The sequence below is a fragment of the Salvelinus alpinus genome, chromosome 1, assembly GCF_045679555.1.
Source record: "Salvelinus alpinus chromosome 1, SLU_Salpinus.1, whole genome shotgun sequence".
Taxonomy (NCBI): Eukaryota; Metazoa; Chordata; class Actinopteri; order Salmoniformes; family Salmonidae; genus Salvelinus; species Salvelinus alpinus.
In genome coordinates this window covers 32005765-32027083 of record NC_092086.1, presented here as the reverse complement: position 1 = coordinate 32027083, position 21319 = coordinate 32005765, and the positions used below count along the sequence as shown (strand labels likewise).

The 21319-nt window shown below is 42.3% G+C and overlaps 1 protein-coding gene across 9 annotated transcripts in view; it reads right to left on the bottom strand.

Moving 5' to 3' along the window:
- Positions 1-382: 382 nt before the first annotated feature.
- The window catches only part of LOC139573982 (C-Jun-amino-terminal kinase-interacting protein 4-like), a 55641-nt gene continuing 34704 nt past the window's right edge, over positions 383-21319 (bottom strand). For 6 of the 9 annotated variants that reach the window (XM_071398065.1, XM_071398080.1, XM_071398035.1 and 3 more), the window contains 21 exons: positions 20021-20173; positions 19734-19785; positions 19383-19513; positions 17992-18048; positions 16481-16657; positions 14384-14513; positions 14192-14284; positions 13699-13821; positions 12341-12527; positions 11902-12111; positions 11419-11608; positions 11132-11248; positions 10620-10700; positions 9280-9347; positions 8754-8902; positions 8067-8238; positions 7266-7379; positions 6648-6692; positions 3700-3876; positions 3398-3541; positions 383-3214 (listed from right to left, as the gene is read on the bottom strand). In XM_071398065.1, coding sequence (XP_071254166.1) covers positions 3096-3214; positions 3398-3541; positions 3700-3876; positions 6648-6692; positions 7266-7379; positions 8067-8238; positions 8754-8902; positions 9280-9347; positions 10620-10700; positions 11132-11248; positions 11419-11608; positions 11902-12111; positions 12341-12527; positions 13699-13821; positions 14192-14284; positions 14384-14513; positions 16481-16657; positions 17992-18048; positions 19383-19513; positions 19734-19785; positions 20021-20173 — 2689 coding nt within the window. In that variant the 3' untranslated portion in view covers positions 383-3095. The remainder of the gene's footprint in view (positions 3215-3397; positions 3542-3699; positions 3877-6647; positions 6693-7265; positions 7380-8066; positions 8239-8753; positions 8903-9279; positions 9348-10619; positions 10701-11131; positions 11249-11418; positions 11609-11901; positions 12112-12340; positions 12528-13698; positions 13822-14191; positions 14285-14383; positions 14514-16480; positions 16658-17991; positions 18049-19382; positions 19514-19733; positions 19786-20020; positions 20174-21319) is intronic. The other 3 variants (XM_071398098.1, XM_071398054.1, XM_071398087.1) reach the window with 1 other exon arrangement.

Below are 21319 nucleotides of genomic sequence, written 5' to 3'. Positions count from 1 at the left end.
TCCATTTTTACTCCACTTTCTACAACACATTTGTCTCATTGAGATAAAAGTGAGAATGTATTGTTTTGACATGTAACTTCTATATTTGAAACAGGTTATCACTAGGTTTAAGGTCACATTATAATTCATAATATATTAAGGGAAAGGGGGATACCTCGTCAATTGTACAACTGAATGCCTTCAACTGAAATGTGTCTTCCCCATTTAACCCAACCCCTCTGAATCAGAGATGTAGTATTTCTGTGTGATGTTATGCCGCTTCCTGGCTGTCACCTGTGGAATGCATTGATGCACAACTGCTATGTTAACTTGACTTATAAATGTCAATAAAACAATCAATCAATGAATCAATCAGCTGAATCAATAAATCATTAGTCATGAATTCCCCATGAAATTGAGTTTAATAGATTGTTAAAAATAAGGCTATGATGCTGTTTTAGCAAACATTTACCAGGAGAAACCACAGTTATGGCCATACGGCTTTAGGGGCCCAGAGAAAGGCCTGGTACATACTACAGACCATCCTCTGGGGTACTGGAGATACACATATGCACACACACACACACGCGCACGCACACACACACACACACACACACCCACACACTCAAATGCAAGCCACACACACATGCAGACATCCACCCACCCAAAACGGTGGCAGTTAACAGGGATTTGAACCAACCAATACATAGCAGTGTTCTTTAAAAAAAACATGCATAGCTTAGTACCATGAATGTGTAGTTCTCCTGATCAGTCCACAGACGTTACTGTTTAGCTTTGATCCTTGTGTATTTTCCATTTTCTATTGGCCATGGTTTCATTTTATGGCACCATTATCACTGATCAGTTTGAATATTCTCCTATTATGTTTTCCATGTAGAAAGTTACATTCTGAACCACCGAGGCTCAATAAGAAAAATAAATACTGGAATGGCTACAACACGATATGGACGTGATTTCTTCTGAATTGGAAAATAAATAGGCCGAGGCCTAACCAATCCCAACCCAGTTTCTTTTCTTCAAATATATAAAAATTAAACACTTGTCTATTGGTTTTTCTGCTTTCAGGTTACAGACACCATCAAAATACAGATTCATTTATAGAAGTGTCTCACAGACAACAAGTACAAAGAGCACAAAATCAAAAGTAAAAAAAGTTATTTGAATGCATTTGTAAAAACACAAAAACAAATTAAACACAAAGCAAACTTAGTTCTGTGTGGACAATGATTTTTAAGGTGCAACGTAAACACTTACGTTCATTAATAAATTCCCTGTGAAATATACAATTTTTCAGAGATGAAACCTTAAAAAATATATATTCATCATCAAATCATTGCTATTATGACTTTACTTAAAACCCCCAGAGAAGATGCAAATGGATAATGTTAGATACGAATTACATTTAATATTCTTTTCATACTTAATTTTTTTGTCCTTTGGTAACTGGGTACACCTTGACAGAAATAAATAGTCCGTTACACCCTTTTCCCCTAAAATAGTTAGCACATGTTTAGTATAAGTGCACATTACCACGGATGGGTGTTCTACTTCAAGCGGCCTACATTATGTTTCAAAGTGCCAGGGAGCTCTAGCATGAGGGAAGACCCTAAATTGCAGCAGGAGCACATTTCCCCAAAATGGCGGAACAGAGAGTTTGGCTCCAAAATGGCAGAGCAAGCAGACATTTGGACGGAGATACAGTACAAGACTTCCCCATGCAGGCTGATACTAACTTCAGCACCGTTACAGTACTTCAAAATGGATCTTTTCTCCCCGATTACTTCAAGAAAGTGAGGAAATAAGAAAGGCTTTTTAAAGTATTGGAACAGGGCCCTACATTACATCTCACAGTCCTTTCTACACACATAGGTGCTCAAACATTGCTCACATTACCAACACCACAAAGGTAGCAAAAATAAATCTGTTTTGTTCAAAGGTTACGATCTAAAATGCTCGACACGGTAAAGGCGACAGTGAACCCACACACATACAGTCCCATATCGTAACTTTACAAAATAAGATGTCATCAATTCAGTGCAAAACCACTTAACCATTCCCTTTTGTCTTCTGTTTCTAAACATACAATACTGATGTTCCCTTATGTAATGTCATCTTAAATCAATATAATGCAGTTCCTCATCTTTGTTGACTGTACTGTTATTTTAATTATTTGTTCATCCTGTGCCATTATTGTATGTGCAGTAAATATCATATAAGAAGTTTGCCTCACAGGAAAATGACGTTATTTGACCCTTATTGAACTATGGGAAGTACGTAGCACCTACACATGGTGGTACAGTACATATGTAATAACCTGGCATAATATAAGCCTGTCCCTTTATAGTAACTGTCCAGTGTTTCCAGATTTCAATGAAATATGACCTATAATTAATGACAATATGAGTGACATAGTTTTCCTAGTTTTAAAAATGTTAATATGTAAAAAGAAAGCTGCTATTCTATGGAATGGTGTGGGCTTACCCCAACAACAGAATGGTGTGGGCATATACCGGTCATTAAAAATATTTATGTGAGTAGACCGCTGATTGGCCAGCTCATCCTCTTCAGGAGGATGACATCATCCTCAATGAGGAAATAGCAAGCATTTTTGAAACGGTCTGCTTGAGATACAAGTTTGAGGTGGGGGTTTTGAAGAGTCAACAATATTATTTGAGTATGAGTTAACAGAATACAAACTTCTAAAAGTGAGATTTTCACTGGACAGTTACTTTAAAACACTGAGCTGCATTTATACCGCATCGACTTCTAGAATGTGCTGCAGATATCTGGAGCAAGTGAAAACAACGGTTTGAAAAGGGCCCGGTGAAGTGCACTGCACTTAAAAAGAGTGTACTTATCTATCCCATGTGCACTTATCAGGAGTTGACTTCACTACTTCCCTTTAACCTTGCCTGGCAAACATTAGGGCCCCAAATTTATGGATACATTTAAAACAGACACTAAAAGAATCCTTAGCAACAATGTAGTCATCCACAGTAGTAATAATAATATCAATAATAACAACTTAAAACCTAAGGGAGTGGCATGCGGGGGGGTTGTGCGACCGAGTAGTGATGTGGCAGTCTGTGATCGGCTCACTCCTGGCAAGAAGTGACTTGCCAGACGATGATGTGGCTGCGTTCTGGTTTGGCGGGGGTGGCCTGCTTCATGGTGGGCTCCGATAGGCTGCCATCCACCTCTCCTACATCATCACCTGTTGAGGAGTGATACGTCATATAACGTCATACCCACACACACACACACACACACACACACACACACACACACACACACACACACACACACACACACACACACACACACACACACACACACACACACACACACACACACACACACACACACACACACACACACACACACACACTCTACTCACCCATTCTGAAGTCGATGTAGCCTTCTCCTCCACTCATGACCAGGAAGGTTTTGGCAGGTTCAGAGGTCGCCATGTCAGATGACTCAGAGGCGGGGTCATCCGACCCAGAATCCCCTCCGGGTCCGGGGGACGGGATCACCTGACCTGGAACAGGAAGTTAAGTATTGAGTACTTCCTCGGTCAAGTTCAGGAAGAAAACTGAATGAAACAGGTAGGGACTGCTTGCGCACAATCATTTTAATTTTCTGTTGCAAAATGTTTCTCATTGCACACCCTAATGATCATTACCCCTTGCTGCTTACCTGGGACTGCTGCAAAGAACTTGACTGCGTCTCTGTGTCCGTGGAAACACAGCTGTGCCTGTGCCATGGAACAGTAGGGCACGAAGCTGCCTGGCAAAGTGCTCTCCGTGCCCTCCTCACTGAACACCCGTACGGCACCGCCAGGGCGATTTGGCACTGCACCCGCTGTCTTGTTGGCTACAACGTCACAACAACAACAAGACAACTATAGAGTTAAAAACAAAACCTATAGAGTAATGATGTCAGGAAAAACTCCTGGCCTTAAATGAAGAATTTCTTAACTGTAATGTTTTGCGAAGTGAATCGATTTAGCTTGTTATTCATCCATAGCAAGCGGCACACTGCAAAGCCTCCATTATAAACTGGATGTTCGAGCCCTGAATGCTGATTGACTGACAGCCATGGTATATCAGATCGTATACCACGAGTATGACAAAAAAAAAATTGTACTGCTCTAATTACGATGGTAACCAGTTTATAATAGCAAAAAGGCACCTTGGGTGTTTGTGGTATAGGGCCAATATACCACGGCTAAGGCCTGTGCCTAAGAACAGCAAGGCCATCCTGAAAACACATACAGCAGATCCAAAGCCAAGGTCACGCTGTAAACATGCTACACTTGGAAAGGAAGGAGTCATTATGAAATGAATGGAGTGAAACATTTAGAAACAATGCAGACAAGTTAAAACTAAAAGACATTGCCCTGACTGATTGCCCTGCACAGATAATGAAGCAGTCAGTTGGGTCTGTCTGTTTGTCTAGCTGCATAGAGAGAAGCAGAAAACTAACTGTTGTCTGTCTGTTTGTCTAGCTGCATAGAGAGAAGCAGAAAACAAACTGTTGTCTGTCTGTTTGTCTAGCTGCATAGAGAGAAGCAGAAAACAAACTGTTGTCTGTCTGTTTGTTTGTCTAGCTGCATAGAGAGAAGCAGAAAACAAACTGTTGTCTGTCTGTTTGTCTAGCTGCATAGAGAGAAGCAGAAAACAAACTTAAGGAGAGACCAGAGACCCACTACTAGGATCAGAAACAACATTCAGGGAGAGACCAGAGACCGACTACTAGGATCAGAAACAACATTCAGGGAGAGACCAGAGACCCACTACTAGGATCAGAAACAACATTCAGGGAGAGACCAGAGACCCACTACTAGGATCAGAAACAACATTCAGGGAGAGACCAGAGACCCACTACTAGGATCAGAAACAACATTCAGGGAGAGACCAGAAACCCACTACTAGGATCAGAAACAACATTCAGGGAGAGACCAGAGACCCACTACTAGGATCAGAAACAACATTCAGGGAGAGACCAGAGACCCACTACTAGGATCAGAAACAACATTCAGGGAGAGACCAGAAACCCACTACTAGGATCAGAAACAACATTCAGGGAGAGACCAGAGACCCACTACTAGGATCAGAAACAACATTCAGGGAGAGACCAGAGACCCACTACTAGGATCAGAAACAACATTCAGGGAGAGACCAGAGACCCACTACTAGGATCAGAAACAACATTCAGGGAGAGACCAGAGACCCACTACTAGGATCAGAAACAACATTCAGGGAGAGACCAGAAACCCACTACTAGGATCAGAAACAACATTCAGGGAGAGACCAGAGACCCACTACTAGGATCAGAAACAACATTCAGGGAGAGACCAGAGACCCACTACTAGGATCAGAAACAACATTCAGGGAGAGACCAGAAACCCACTACTAGGATCAGAAACAACATTCAGGGAGAGACCAGAGACCCACTACTAGGATCAGAAACAACATTCAGGGAGAGACCAGAGACCCACTACTAGGATCAGAAACAACATTCAGGGAGAGACCAGAGACCCACTACTAGGATCAGAAACAACATTCAGGGAGAGACCAGAGACCCACTACTAGGATCAGAAACAACATTCAGGGAGAGACCAGAGACCCACTACTAGGATCAGAAACAACATTCAGGGAGAGACCAGAGACCCACTACTAGGATCAGAAACAACATTCAGGGAGAGACCAGAAACCCACTACTAGGATCAGAAACAACATTCAGGGAGAGACCAGAGATCCACTACTAGGATCAGAAACAACATTCAGGGAGAGACCAGAGACCCACTACTAGGATCAGAAACAACATTCAGGGAGAGACCAGAAACCCACTACTAGGATCAGAAACAACATTCAGGGAGAGACCAGAGACCCACTACTAGGATCAGAAACAACATTCAGGGAGAGACCAGAGACCCACTACTAGGATCAGAAACAACATTCAGGGAGAGACCAGAGACCCACTACTAGGATCAGAAACAACATTCAGGGAGAGACCAGAGACCCACTACTAGGATCAGAAACAACATTCAGGGAGAGACCAGAAACCCACTACTAGGATCAGAAACAACATTCAGGGAGAGACCAGAGACCCACTACTAGGATCAGAAACAACATTCAGGGAGAGACCAGAGACCCACTACTAGGATCAGAAACAACATTCAGGGAGAGACCAGAAACCCACTACTAGGATCAGAAACAACATTCAGGGAGAGACCAGAGACCCACTACTAGGATCAGAAACAACATTCAGGGAGAGACCAGAGACCCACTACTAGGATCAGAAACAACATTCAGGGAGAGACCAGAGACCCACTACTAGGATCAGAAACAACATTCAGGGAGAGACCAGAGACCCACTACTAGGATCAGAAACAACATTCAGGGAGAGACCAGAACTGACCAAAGAGCACAAACCAGGCCCAAATACACGGAGAGGAGGATAGAGAGAGAGAAGGGTAGAGAGGAAAAGAGGAGAAGATGCAGCTATATGGAACTGACTAGGAATAGAAGCACTAGAGATAGAAAGGGCAAGACAGCAGGAAAGAGAAGGAGGGATAGAGGGACAGAGGGAGAGAGTAGTAAAGAAAGAGAGAAGTTTGGTTAAGTGTGATGGAGACTCACCCCTGAGGCCCCTCAGTAAGACTCCATGCTGAGGAGGACCTATAGCTTCAGTGAAAGAGGGAGGAGAGGAGGAGGGATATATGGGGCAGCGGAGGAGTATAGAGTCTATGAATACCCACTCTCTCATTTACAGACAGCTAATTGGAGCTGTTTCATTGACTGTATGAGTGTTAATGAAGCAGGTTGGTATTTATTGGGATGACTCATGTACTGAGGCAGCTCAGCAGGATAGCCACTAGCTGGCACAGCCACAGACATTAAACCCTGTAACCACACTGTTAACCTTATGCCTAACCTTAAATTAAGACCAAAAAGCTATTTTCTGTTTTCATTACTTTTTACAATACAGCCAATTTTGACTTTGCAGCTGGCCCATCAAGTGGAAATCGCTCAATAAACGTCAACCTGCGTGAATGAATGGGCCAAGTTAAAGTAGATACACCTTTTCACCACCCAACAACTACAGGGGCTTGAAACATTTTTGATGATCGTTGCGTTGTTATAAAACTTAGTCTTTGAGGGACGTGAACATTTTCAAGGGGCAAGGAACAATGAATGAGGGAAGGTGAGGAGAGGAGGCCATCTTAGATGACTGAGATGTAGCTCGTATGGACTTACCTTCTGACAGCGGGATGGAGATGATGACACCATTTCCTGTTCCGACCCACAGACGGCTACAGGATATCATGAGGGCTGTGATCCTGACGAAGGAGAAGCCCAGTTTACCCGTACCTAGAGAAGAGGAGAGAAGAGAGGACAGGGTCATAACACTGCTTAAACTCATGCTAAATTGACAGTGTAACAGGGTAACGTACACTGAGTGTACACAACACTTCCCATGACAGACTGACCATGTGAATCCAGGTGAAATCTATGACCCATTATTGATGTTAAATCCACTTCAATCAGATGAAGTGGAAGAGACAGTTGAAAGAAGGATTTTTAAGCCTTGAGACAATTGAGACGTGGATTGTGTATGTGTGCCATTCAGAGGGTGAACGGGCAAGACAACAAAATGTAAGCATGGTACTGTTTTGATGATGTGTTTGATGTGATTTTCATTGATGTCAGAGTGGTTAGAGGGACAATAGAGCCCTGAGTACCGGGCCATTAGCGACATGACGGTCGTTAGCGAGTTGGGTACTACTGTACCAACGCATGTCCAGAGTGCATAAGAGAAGATTACTGTGAATCAACGGTCATGTGGAATTTGACTGAGGTCATGACACATGACGCCGGTGTGGTGGTAATACGGTAACCACAACAGCCCTAAGCACAATCATTCACGTATTCCCCATGCATTCTATTGAAACAAAGTTATTTTTCATCTATCATCCTAAAACTCCTCTGCTTTGTCAATGTCAATACTTCATGCCAATAAAGTTGTATTGATTTGAACAGTGAGTCAATGTACAGTACCCAGCATCTTGGAGACGTAGGGCTCTATGTCGACGTCCTGGAGGTGCTGGTAGGTGTGGGCGTGGAACAGTCTGAGGGTGGAGTCCAGGCGGATGGATACCCAGATCCCATCTCCCACCCAGGCCAGCTGACGCACCTGACTCTCCTTCCGGGGGTGGGCGTCAAACAACTTCTACACAGGAGGAAATAGATAAGTTAGCATTATAACCATGTTAAACCACACTATATCACTATTAGATATTGCACAGACATCATGGGCCGATATACAGTGTATATTCTATTTGATTGAGGTTGTACATTTGAGAGAATAAACAAATGTTAGATCACAAGAAACATAAGACACTGATCTCAAAGGTCAAAGTGGGCTGGAGTTATTGGAACCTACGTGGAATAAGTCACCAAAGGGGCTTTATCAATTTCATGGATGAAAGACTTAAAAGTAGAACTACAACAATGAAAGACTTAAAAGTAGAACTACAACAATTAGAACAACAAAACATCTTCAAACCAAAAGGGAGATTATAGTGTGAAACTTCCTTTTGGGAATTTTGGAAAAGACTTCTAACGGCTGTGGGGAAAGTCAGGATTCACATTTATCTAGCACTTTTCCGAAACACAAATCGCTTTACACTGTTCCCCCTTCTACCATCAGAAGGTTTACAGTATAAACCATGTCAGATGATGTACCTCTATCCTCATGGCCTTGGGTTGTATGACGTAGATCTTGTTCCTGTAGCCACACCACACCTTGTCATGCACCACTGTCATACAGCGGATAGAGTGGTGCGGCCGGCCCAGGTCTAGTAGGTGGTAGTTGGTCAGATCCCACTGTCCATCTGCATAGGGAGAAACACACAGAGAAACGATATGCTTGTGACACAAAATGGCTGCCAAGCCGTTTTACTCCAGGGAGCATCACAATAGCAGGTTGACGTTTATTACAGTCTGGTCCTGGAGGCAGAACTGAGTGATTTCCGCTAGATAGGCCAGCTGCAAAGTCACAATTGTCTATATTGTAAAAATGCATATAAACACACATTTGCTTTTGGGTCTTAATTTAAGGTTAGGGTTAGGCATTAGGGTTAGCAGTGTGGTTACGGTTATGGTTAGGTTTAAATTAATATTGTATTACTTTGTGGCTGGGCCAGCTAGAATATTCATTACAAAAACGCTAACCTGCATCACAATATGGCTTGAATCAATGCATCCTTACCGAGGCCTCTGTGGAATATAGCCAACGTGCCGTCCGCCAAGGCAACCAGGACTCTTCCTCTCACATGCCTGCAGACAGAGAGCACACATAGACATGTCTGGTGAGATATACATGGCCTGAATACTCACTACAAGACATGTCTGGTGAGATATGCATGGCCTGAATACTCACTACAAGACATGTCTGGTGAGATATACATGGCCTGAATACTCACTACAAGACATGTCTGGTGAGATATACATGGCCTGAATACTCACTACAAGACATGTCTGGTGAGATATACATGGACTGAATACTCACTACAAAACATGTCTGGTGAGATATACATGGCCTGAATACTCACTACAAGACATGTCTGGTGAGATATACATGGCCTGAATACTCACTACAAGACATGTCTGGTGAGATATACATGGCCTGAATACTCACTACAAGACATGTCTGGTGAGATATACATGGCCTGAATACTCACTACAAAATATGTCTGGTGAGATATACATGGCCTGAATACTCACTACAAGACATGTCTGGTGAGATATGCATGGCCTGAATACTCACTACAAGTACTGTCTGTCTCTCTTTGGGAACCTTTGTGTGTGAAATAATCAAAAAATCATATCAATCATGTACAGTACCAGTCAAAAGTTTGGAACACCTACTCATTCAAGGGTTTTTCTTTAATTTTACTATTTTCTACGTAGAATAATAATTATGACATCAAAACTACGAAATAACACATATGGAATCATGTAGTAACCAAAATAGTGTTAAACAAATCTAAATATATTTAATATTTGAAATTCTTCAAAGTAACCACTCTTTGTCTTGATGACAGCTTTGCACACTCTTGGCATTCTCTCAACCAGCTTCAAACTTTTGACTGGTACTGTATATAAATGACTGAGTACTAGTGGAGTCCTCAGAGTACTCACACTATGTTGAGGATGGAGTCCTCAGAGTACTCACACTATGTTGAGGATGGAGTCCTCAGAGTACTCACACTATGTTGAGGATGGAGTCCTCAGAGTACTCACACTATGTTGAGGATGGAGTCCTCAGAGTACTCACACTATGTTGAGGATGGAGTCCTCAGAGTACTCACACTATGTTGAGGATGGAGTCCTCAGAGTACTCACACTATGTTGAGGATGGAGTCCTCAGAGTACTCACACTATGTTGAGGATGGAGTCCTCAGAGTACTCACACTATGTTGAGGATGGAGTCCTCAGAGTACTCACACTATGTTGAGGATGGAGTCCTCAGAGTACTCACACTATGTTGAGGATGGAGTCCTCAGAGTACTCACACTATGTTGAGGATGGAGTCCTCAGAGTACTCACACTATGTTGAGGATGGAGTCCTTTAGCTTGATGGCGTGGAGACACTTCCTCCACCGAGCCACAGACGAGTGCACATACAAACTAGAGAGGGAGGAGACAAAGATTAAAAAACACAAACCCCAAATAAATGGGGATGATTTTCTACAGATAATTATACGGATCAGGGTGCATAAACAAAAATAAAGATTAACAGAGAAATTACAAAAAATGTATAATGCGTTTTTCTTTTCTTGACCAAATTATAAAATGGATTCTCTAACTTTTAGCAGCACTGTTTTACTATTCATAAATTAGTTAGAGGGTGTTGTGAGATGAAAGACAAATGAAATTTAACCCTCAAGTCTTGTTACAACAGGAAACGTAAGACAAAACTGGATGCCAACTCCTTTTGTCAGTCATTTTGTAGAATTATAAAAAGTAGAATGTGTTATCTGAAGACCTTAAGTATATTCCATACTCATTTATTTCTGTGTGGCCCTAGTGGCCCCTGGTGACCACTCCCTTGTCCTCACCATCCGTCCTGGGCCCCCAGCCACATGGTGGGCAGGGCGCTGCTCATCCTCTGGACGTCCTCCCCAGCAGGGAGCATGTCGTCGGGAAGAGACGCCTCACCCACCCCCTCCTGGTCCCTGGGAGACAGAGAAAGAACAGGGCTGGTGAGCTTTAGTGTATCAAACACACAGTAAGAAAGTCATACATTCTTTAATTACTCATGTATATAACCCAGTGCCTTAAACAAGGGACCAGAGTTCTCCCTGGTCAGGTCACTACTAACTAGTACTAGGTCAGACAGTCTCACCTCTGTGTGTCTGCAGTGGAGGACTCATGGTGGCCGGCTCCCAGAGGGTCTGTGAACACGTGTTCTGTGTAGATGCCTGACTGACTGACGACCAGCCCCTGGCTCTCCTCCCCCTCCTCTGTAGCCTCTGTGGCCTCTTCCGCCGTGGGGACCCCATCCTCTGCAGGACTGGGCTCTCTGGACAGATCCACTGTTGGGTGGAGGTAGGGGGAATATGTAGAGAGAAAATATTACAGTAAGTATGCATTAGATACAAAAGGATGATTCAGTGTGGAACCCAGGGCATACCCCAGTTTCAATGTGTGTGAAAGTGTGAAAATGCCAACACTAAAACCCCTCATTCAACTACTCCTGGTTGAATCAAATGGTATAGTTCTGGGCAGGATCAAATGCCTTCAAACCCTGTATCTCTCCAGGACTAGTGATGGAGGTGACCACTGCTATAATGTCCTGAACCGCGGCCAGTTCCTGTGTCTGTGTTACCTGAGCTGTGCTGGGCCGGGAGGTCATTGAGCCCTGCCCCGGCCATCTGGAGGACGGCGGTGGTCCCTTCCGTTGCCAAGGCGCCGTCGCTGCCCGTGGAGCCCAGACTGGCCACGCTGCCTGCCAATGACACGCCATCAACTGGCCCGGACTCCTGGTCCTGGGGTACAGGTAGCTCCTCCCCTGCAGGGTAGTCTGTCTCCAACACACCTGACAAACAGACATGTGAAAACACACAGAAGTGAGCACACACACACACACACAGTACCGTTTCATTCATTCCATTCAGACATTACAATGACCCCCTTCATCTGATTGAAAGTAAAACCAGCCAACACTGACATATACAGACCCATCTTGAAACATACGTACTATCTTAATACTATACATTCCTCATAAACTGTACACAAACATACACACACAAACATCACACACACACCTGGTATGCTGGCGATGCAGAGGACGTGTGAGTTGCAGGCGTAGAAGCTGTCCAGCAGGTCAGAGGGCTGGTTGGCCTCCAGCACCATGACTTTAGTAGAGGAGTGGGTACTGGTACAGATCCACACCCTGCAGGACATCTCATCCTGCAGACGCAGCTCCTTGTCCTTCTCACCTTTCTCCTGCTCCTGGAGCAAGGACAGGACAGGCTGATCATGAGCAAGGACAGGACAGGCTGATCATGAGCAAGGACAGGACATGCTGATTATGAGCAAGGGCTCCATTATACCAGGACTAGTATGTGTAAGGGCTCCATTATACCAGGACTAGTATGTGTAAGGGCTCCATTATACCAGGACTAGTATGTGTAAGGGCTCCATTATACCAGGACTAGTATGTGTAAGGGCTCCATTATACCAGGACTAGTATGTGTAAGGGCTCCATTATACCAGGACTAGTATGTGTAAGGGCTCCATTATACCAGAACTAGTATGTGTAAGGGCTCCATTATACCAGGACTAGTATGTGTAAGGGCTCCATTATACCAGGACTAGTATGTGTAAGGGCTCCATTATACCAGGACTAGTATGTGTAAGGGCTCCATTATACCAGGACTAGTATGTGTAAGGGCTCAATTATACCAGGACTAGTATGTGTAAGGGCTCCATTATACCAGGACTAGTATGTGTAAGGGCTCCATTATACCAGGACTAGTATGTGTAAGGGCTCCATTATACCAGAACTAGTATGTGTAAGGGCTCCATTATACCAGGACTAGTATGTGTAAGGGCTCCATTATACCAGGACTAGTATGTGTAAGGGCTCCATTATACCAGGACTAGTATGTGTAAGGGCTCCATTATACCAGGGCTAGTATGTGTAAGGGCTCCATTATACCAGGACTAGTATGTGTAAGGGCTCCATTATACCAGGACTAGTATGTGTAAGGGCTCCATTATACCAGGACTAGTATGTGTAAGGGCTCCATTATACCAGGACTAGTATGTGTAAGGGCTAACAATGTTGACTTGACTGAGCCCTGTCATGATGGCTTGAGGCCAGTGCTCGTAAATATGGGAGCTTTAACTTGTGTCTGTATGTATTACTATCCAGTCTTCTTTCTCCAGTCATTTACAGTACAAGCTCTCAAAAACAGAAATAAGCTGTTTTAAACACACTTATATTGTATAAAGTTCCAGCATACAGTACTTTTGTTGACTGATATACAAGCTCTCTAAAACAGTCAGAAGTTTCCATATACTGTCCTGTGATCCTGATGAGACACCCTCCTTATGTCAAGGTGCTTAAGGTACGGGCACACCCCCCTTGGCCAACATGCTCAAAACACCTCCCCCTTACCTTGTTCTCTGTCTCTAAATGGTCCAGGCTGCTCACAGAGCCCTTCCTGCTCTGTCCTTCCAACATGGACCCTCCCTCTCTGATCGTCCCTCCTGACAGGTTCACACCCGCAGCACACCACAGCTGCAGACATATCAATCAATCAAACAACCTCAAATTTAGAGAAATTGTATTTAAAAAAGCTCAATACACCACAGGAGGTTAGTGGCACCTTAATTAGGGAGGACGGGCACGTGGTAATGGCTGGAGCGGAATGAGTGGAAAGGTATCAACAACATCAAACACAAAGTTTCCATGTATTTGATGCCATTCCATTTGCTCCATTCCAGACATTATTATGAGCTGTCCTCCCCTCAGCAGCCTCCATTGCAAAACATGTAATATACTTGTGTATCACAACTTGGTATTCAAATGTTGCATTGTGCACAAAAGTAATGTATGTTTTCACAGATCAAAATTAAGTTAACTTAATCCCAGTGTGTGCTGTGCTCACCTTCATAGAAGCATCTTTCTGGTCCAGGGGCCTCAGGTAGACTGGCACAGGTAGATTCTTCTCTTTGTTCTCTGTTGGGCCCCCGTTCACTACCTGAAAGGACACACAAGATGTCATATAAAAAAGAAAAACTTGGATATGGTTATTATTGCGAACTCTCTCCCTCTCTCTCTCCCTCCGCTCCTCTCCTACCTTAGATTTGCTGGGTAGACTCCATCCATGGGCCTGTACCTGTCCATCCTCCTTCTGCATGTGGGCTTTGACCTGTCTGTACTGGGCCCTCTTTTGCTCCCTACGGGACGGAGATGCGCACGGGTCCATTCTGACAGGGAGGGAGACAAGACAAAAAGGGAATTTCATTACAAAAAATTACATTATGGGCTGGTTTGCTGAATCCTGGATTAGAGAGCACTGTCAAATGAGATTCTCCAATGAAAAGGCTTTGAGGTCCAGAAATGTGCCCAATATGGGTCATGAGAAACAAGCCCTAGGAGTATATGAACGTTTGTGTAGCATGGTTATGAACAGTTCTAAAATAGAACAGGTCATGAAGAGTTCTAAAATAGAACAGGTTATGAACAGTTCTAAAATAGAACAGGTCATGAAGAGTTCTAAAATAGAACAGGTTATGAACAGTTCTAAAATAGAACAGGTTATGAATAGTTCTAAAATAGAACAGGTTATGAAGAGTTCTAAAATAGAACAGGTTATGAATAGTTCTAAAATAGAACAGGTTATGAACAGTTCTAAAATAGAACAGGTTATGAACAGTTCTAAAATAGAACAGGTCATGAACAGTTCTAAAATAGAACAGGTTATGAACAGTTCTAAAATAGAACAGGTTATGAACAGTTCTAAAATAGAACAGGTTATGAACAGTTCTAAAATAGAACAGGTTATGAACAGTTCTAAAATAGAACAGGTTATGAACAGTTCTAAAATAGAACAGGTTATGAACAGTTCTAAAATAGAACAGGTCATGAACAGTTCTAAAATAGAACAGGTTATGAACAGTTCTAAAATAGAACAGGTCATGAAGAGTTCTAAAATAGAACAGGTTATGAACAGTTCTAAAATAGAACAGGTTATGAACAGTTCTAAAATAGAACAGGTTATGAACAGTTCTAAAATAGAACAGGTTATGAACAGTTCTAAAATAGAACAGGTTATGAACAGTTCTAAAATAGAACAGGTTATGAATAGTTCTAAAATAGAACAGGTTATGAATAGTTCTAAAATAGAACAGGTTATGAACAGTTCTAAAATAGAACAGGTTATGAACAGTTCTAAAATAGAACAGGTTATGAACAGTTCTAAAATAGAACAGGTTATGAATAGTTCTAAAATAGAACAGGTTATGAACAGTTCTAAAATAGAACAGGTTATGAACAGTTCTAAAATAGAACAGGTTATGAACAGTTCTAAAATAGAACAGGTCATGAACAGTTCTAAAATAGAACAGGTCATGAACAGTTCTAAAATAGAACAGGTTATGAAGAGTTCTAAAATAGAACAGGTTATGAACAGTTCTAAAATAGAACAGGTTATGAACAGTTCTAAAATAGAACAGGTTATGAACAGTTCTAAAATAGAACAGGTTATGAAGAGTTCTAAAATAGAACAGGTTATGAACAGTTCTAAAATAGAACAGGTTATGAACAGTTCTAAAATAGAACAGGTTATGAACAGTTCTAAAATAGAACAGGTTATGAAGAGTTCTAAAATAGAACAGGTTATGAAGAGTTCTAAAATAGAACAGGTTATGAACAGTTCTAAAATAGAACAGGTCATGAACAGTTCTAAAATAGAACAGGTCATGAAGAGTTCTAAAATAGAACAGGTTATGAAGAGTACTAAAATAGAACAGGTTATGAACAGTTCTAAAATAGAACAGGTTATGAAGAGTTCTAAAATAGAACGGGTTATGAAGAGTTCTAAAATAGAACAGGTTATGAACAGTTCTAAAATAGAACAGGTTATGAACAGTTCTAAAATAGAACAGGTTATGAAGAGTTCTAAAATAGAACAGGTTATGAACAGTTCTAAAATAGAACAGGTTATGAAGAGTTCTAAAATAGAACAGGTTATGAACAGTTCTAAAATAGAACAGGTTATGAACAGTTCTAACCATCATAAGTAGTTGACCCACATATCCATGATTCTATTATAAGTGCTGTGTAATACATGGAGTGAATGAGCATGGCTCATCATGGCAGAGGTCAAGAGAGGAATAAGGAGAGCTACAACAGTACTAACACATGACAGAATGAGTGCTGTGTCACTACTCACTCCTCGTTGAGGAAGTCGAAGGCCTTGGACTTCTCGGTGGGGAACTGGGAGAAGGTGCTGCTCCTCTTCTTCATTCCCCCTCCTGCAGGGGGCATGTACTTCACCTCCCTCCCATGGGACTCCGCCTTCTTCATCACTGCCGTGCTGGTGGAGGAGGGGCTAAAGAGACGGCTGAAACTGTGGGGGGGAGAGAGAAACCATAGGGATGCGAAGGGGGAGGGGGGGGTTGGTATAGGGAGGAGCAAGGCCGGGGGTCAACCACCAACCAACAGTAAACAGTCACCCATCACCACCACCATCACCTCAAGTATAGTGAAGTGAAGCATGCTGGGGATTTGGGAACGTTGATTAACAGAGCCAAAGCCCACCCATCACAATACCACTATTAATATATAGTATTATAAGCCTACATACAGTACACTAATACTGTACATTAGGACACCTACACCTGTGTATTTCTGTGTTTGTATATACGTTTTGGCATATGTTATCTGAATGTTGATAGCAGATAGTAATCTGATAGTGTGGGACAGATGATAATCAAGCAGATAGATTTCAATAGACTGCATAACATGTTTTTACAATGAGCTCCACAGCACAGTAAGAGGAAAGAGCCCCATGTTAAGACAGTCACAGTAAAACTCACAGGGATGAAGGAGGACACCTCTGTCAGTTGATCAAAAGAAGCATGCAATTATATTTTTCATTGTTTTCTTCATATGTCTACACATCATACTGTAATGGACAGTAGATCTTACAAGAGTGCGCATTAATAAAGAGTTGGACATATTTAAATCTCTGCATTACAGCAGGTTATAGGCCTATTGCAGAATTAAGCACTTGTCCATAAATTGTCCTCTAAACAAATACAACTTCTGAGAGGACATGAAGGAGATACAATCAGCTGACATAGACCTCTCAGCAGTCTTTAAGCAGACTAGCAGGACAACATAAGGCAAAATAGGCAGGCGGGGGGGAGGGCAAGAGAATCACATGGGACTGATTTGTTTGTGGATTGGATGGAAAACATGAAGAGTAGTACACATCCAGGATATGTCTATTGTTCAGGGGACTGTAGCAGACCTGGGTTCAAATACTATTTAAAATCGTTCAAATACTTTGAACGTTTGCTTTAGCCTGCATGGACTGCCAGGTGGGCGGGATATGCGCAGTTGGGAATTTTCTATTGGTTCCGTTGCAATAGGCAAGCTCAATCAAGCAAAGCTAAAGTATTTGAAAGGATTTGAAATAGTATTTAAACCCATGGCTAGACTGTAGTTACTGTACCAAGGGGCAAGAGAGGGATGGCTATGATTTTTAAAACATTTACCTAAGACTGAACATTTAATAGCACATCCAAAAAGAAAGAAAACAGGGATGGAATTTCCAGAATGTTAGCATATGATATCATGATGATAGTGTTGAATAGATCATATCAGAAATGTATATCATTCCTATGAGTTATTTCGTACAGGTAGTCATTGAAGGAGAGATTATTTGAGACTGCTTACAATTGCCAGATGCTGGATTTCTTCTTCTCAGTAAGGGAAGGGTTTTCTCTGGAGGCTCTGGTAAGACAACACAACATCATGTTAAAGGGACAGTTCAGCACAATTACTTACGACATTGGTTAGTTTAACAAAACCAAAGTGTTGATTGCAGTCCCTCTTTGTCCATAAAATGCCTTCTAAGTAAAGAGATATTTAGATAACTATGTAATTCCTCTGAACTATCCCTTCAACTCATTCATTTAAATTGGTAGAGCAAGGATAGAGCAGAAGGATGATTTCAGTGAAGTCTCAGAGTGGAGCTTAAAGAGTGTATATGAAAGGGGTTGTGGAGAAGGAAACCCTTCACTAGGCAACATAGTATTATGTTTCATTCTATTTATTAACATTTGATCTCCAAAAGTTTGGTGTTCTGAAACAATGGACTTTGACGTCTCTCTGGGAACCAGTTACAAAGCAACTGCAGCATATTACTATAGCAGAGGCCAAGGAAACAACTGGGGAAAGGATGAATATGTTGTATCCATAGTCCTTTGCCTATTCCTTCATATAGGTATCTGATTCTACAATATATATCAATATATATATATTGAGCCTCTTTCTCTCGTTAGCTAGCTGGCTATGGCTATCCAACACTGGAACTCTTCCATGTCAAGGTAAGCTTTTGGTTTAATAAATGTATTGCCACGGGGCTCACCAGTGTAACTGCTGAACTGCTTACTGACTGTACACCGTACTGCATGATTGTAGCAGGTTTACTAACACATTAGTTCTTGTAGATATGTTGACTATGACATTAGCTAACATGGTGAAAACAATGTAGGCTTGGTGTAGTGGTTAGCGATCATTTGCACCTGGTCACAGACAGCTGTTGTGTTGTGCAATGACGTCCACACGCGAAGGGAAAGGGTGAGAAGAGGAGAGAGCGTGGATATGAGAAGGAATCATACAACAAACAAAGTGATTATGCTGTTTGTATGTGGCTTCTATGAAAGTGAACTGTGTTTGCGGGTGATCAGGGGTGAATTCATTCTACCGATTCTGTTGAAAAAATAAATCTTAAACGAAAGCAAGCGGAAAGAAATGGGGAATGTGAATGACATTTATCCAATATGCTGTAATAGAAATAAGGCCATGCTCATTAAAAATGGTCCTCCCTGATCTTAAATGGCACCGACCGCCACTGACTCAAGTGTATGGCAGTGGCCTAGTTTCAAGTCTAGCATTCAGATTAAGAGGAAAGTCCTGGTTTAGTGGAAAATGTGGAGATAAAATTGACCAAATTGTTTAATTGGCCATATTGTTTAAAAATACATGGTTAGCTGAGGGATTGCATTGTATACGGGCTCTATTCGATTCCCTTCAATCATACTCTCTCCTCTCCTCCTCCTCACCTGATCATCTCTGTCCACCTAACAGCCTCCTGTAATTCCATCAGTCTCTCCTTGTACTGGTTCCTCTCCATGAGGACTCTAGCCATCTCCACCCTGGTGAACCTCTTCCTCTGGGCTGTAGGAACGTCACTCTGGAACACCAGAGAGAGAGGGTGTTTTTTATTGGTCGGACATACAACGCACCAATCACAGTAAAAAGCTGAATTTTAAGGAAGGTACATTTTGCAGCAATATGATAAAAATATACATTTAACAGTGATTACAATATAGAAAGGGGCACCACTAAAGGACATGAAGAGGTACAGTCACATTATACAGGACAATGTTATACATATGGTAAGAGGCACTCACATCCTCTTCCTCGTTTGGCTTCCCTTTCACCTCCTCCATCTCCACACGCACTCTGGAACAACAGAAGAATTGGTTCAATCAGGTTCATCAACAATATGCTATGCCATGTGTTCATGTTGACAGTTTACTCTTGGTGATTTCCCTAAAAACAGTCTTATAATTGGGTGGCCATATGAATATGGTGTGTTGCTGTTGTCAAATCAAATCTGATTTGTCACATGCGCCGAATACAACATGATCAGTTGTGTGTAGTGTGTTATCGTGTGTTGTTGTTGTTATTGACCCACTTCTTGAGCTCCTCCTCCAGCTCTCTGTTCTTCTCCTCCAGGTTTTTCCTGGTCTGTGTCACGGCGTCTAGTTCCCCCTGCAACACTTCCTTCTCACACGACAGCTCATCCACCCGCGCTATCAGGTCATTCTTCACCACATTCAGAGCGTTCCTACAGGAAACAAGGGGGGAAAGGAATGAATGTGACACCTTACAACACTGCATGCAAGATGTTTGTGTTATGTTGTGCTTCCAGTATATAGTCCAGTATAGTGGGATCTACAAAGCTATCAAAATATGGAATTTACTTTAGACCTGTTTAAAAGACTAATAACATTTTAATAACTTTGGGAGGTATACATTGAACAAAAATATAAATGCAACATGTAAAGTGTTAGTCCCATGTTTCATGAGCTGAAATAAAAGATCCCAGAAACAAAAAGCTTCTTTCTCTCAAATGTTGTGCTGAAATGTGTTTACATCCCTGTTAGTGAGCATTTCTCCTTTGCCAAGATTATCCATCCACCTGACAGATGTGGCATTTCAATAAGCTGATTACACTGCATGATTATTACACAGGTCCACCTTGTGGTGGGGACAATAAAAGTCCACTCTAAAATGTCATATTTTGTCACACAACACAATGCCACAGATGTCTCAAATTGAGGGAGCGTGCAATTGCCACGCTGACTGCAGGAATGTCCACCTGATCTGTTGCCAGAGTATTTCATGTTCATTTCTCTACCATAAGCCACCTCCAACGTCATTTTAGAGAATTTTGCAGTACAGCCAACTGGCCTCACAACCGCAGACCATGTGTATGTGATCGGGGGGGGCGAGCGGTTTGTTGATGTCAATGTTGTGAACAGAGAGCTCCATGGTGGCGGTGGGGTTATGGTATGGGCAGATAACGTGATGAGATATTGAGGCCCATTGTCGTGCCGTTCATCCGCCTCCATCACCTCATGTTTCAGCATGATAATACACGGCCCCATGTCACAAGGATCTGTACACAACTCCTGGAAGCTGAAAATGTTCCAGTTCTTCCATGGTCTGCATACTCACCAGACATGTCACCCATTGAGCATGTTTGGGATGCTCTGGATCGATGTGTAGGACAGCGTGTTCCAGTTCCTGCCAATATCCAGAAACTTCGCACAACCATTGAAGAGTGGGACAACATTCCACAGGCCACAATCAACAGCCTGATCAGCTTTATGTGAAGGAGATGTGTCATACTGACAGGTTTTCTGATCCATGCCCCTACCTTTTTTTAAGGTATCTGTGACCAACTGATGCATATCTGTATTCCCAGTCA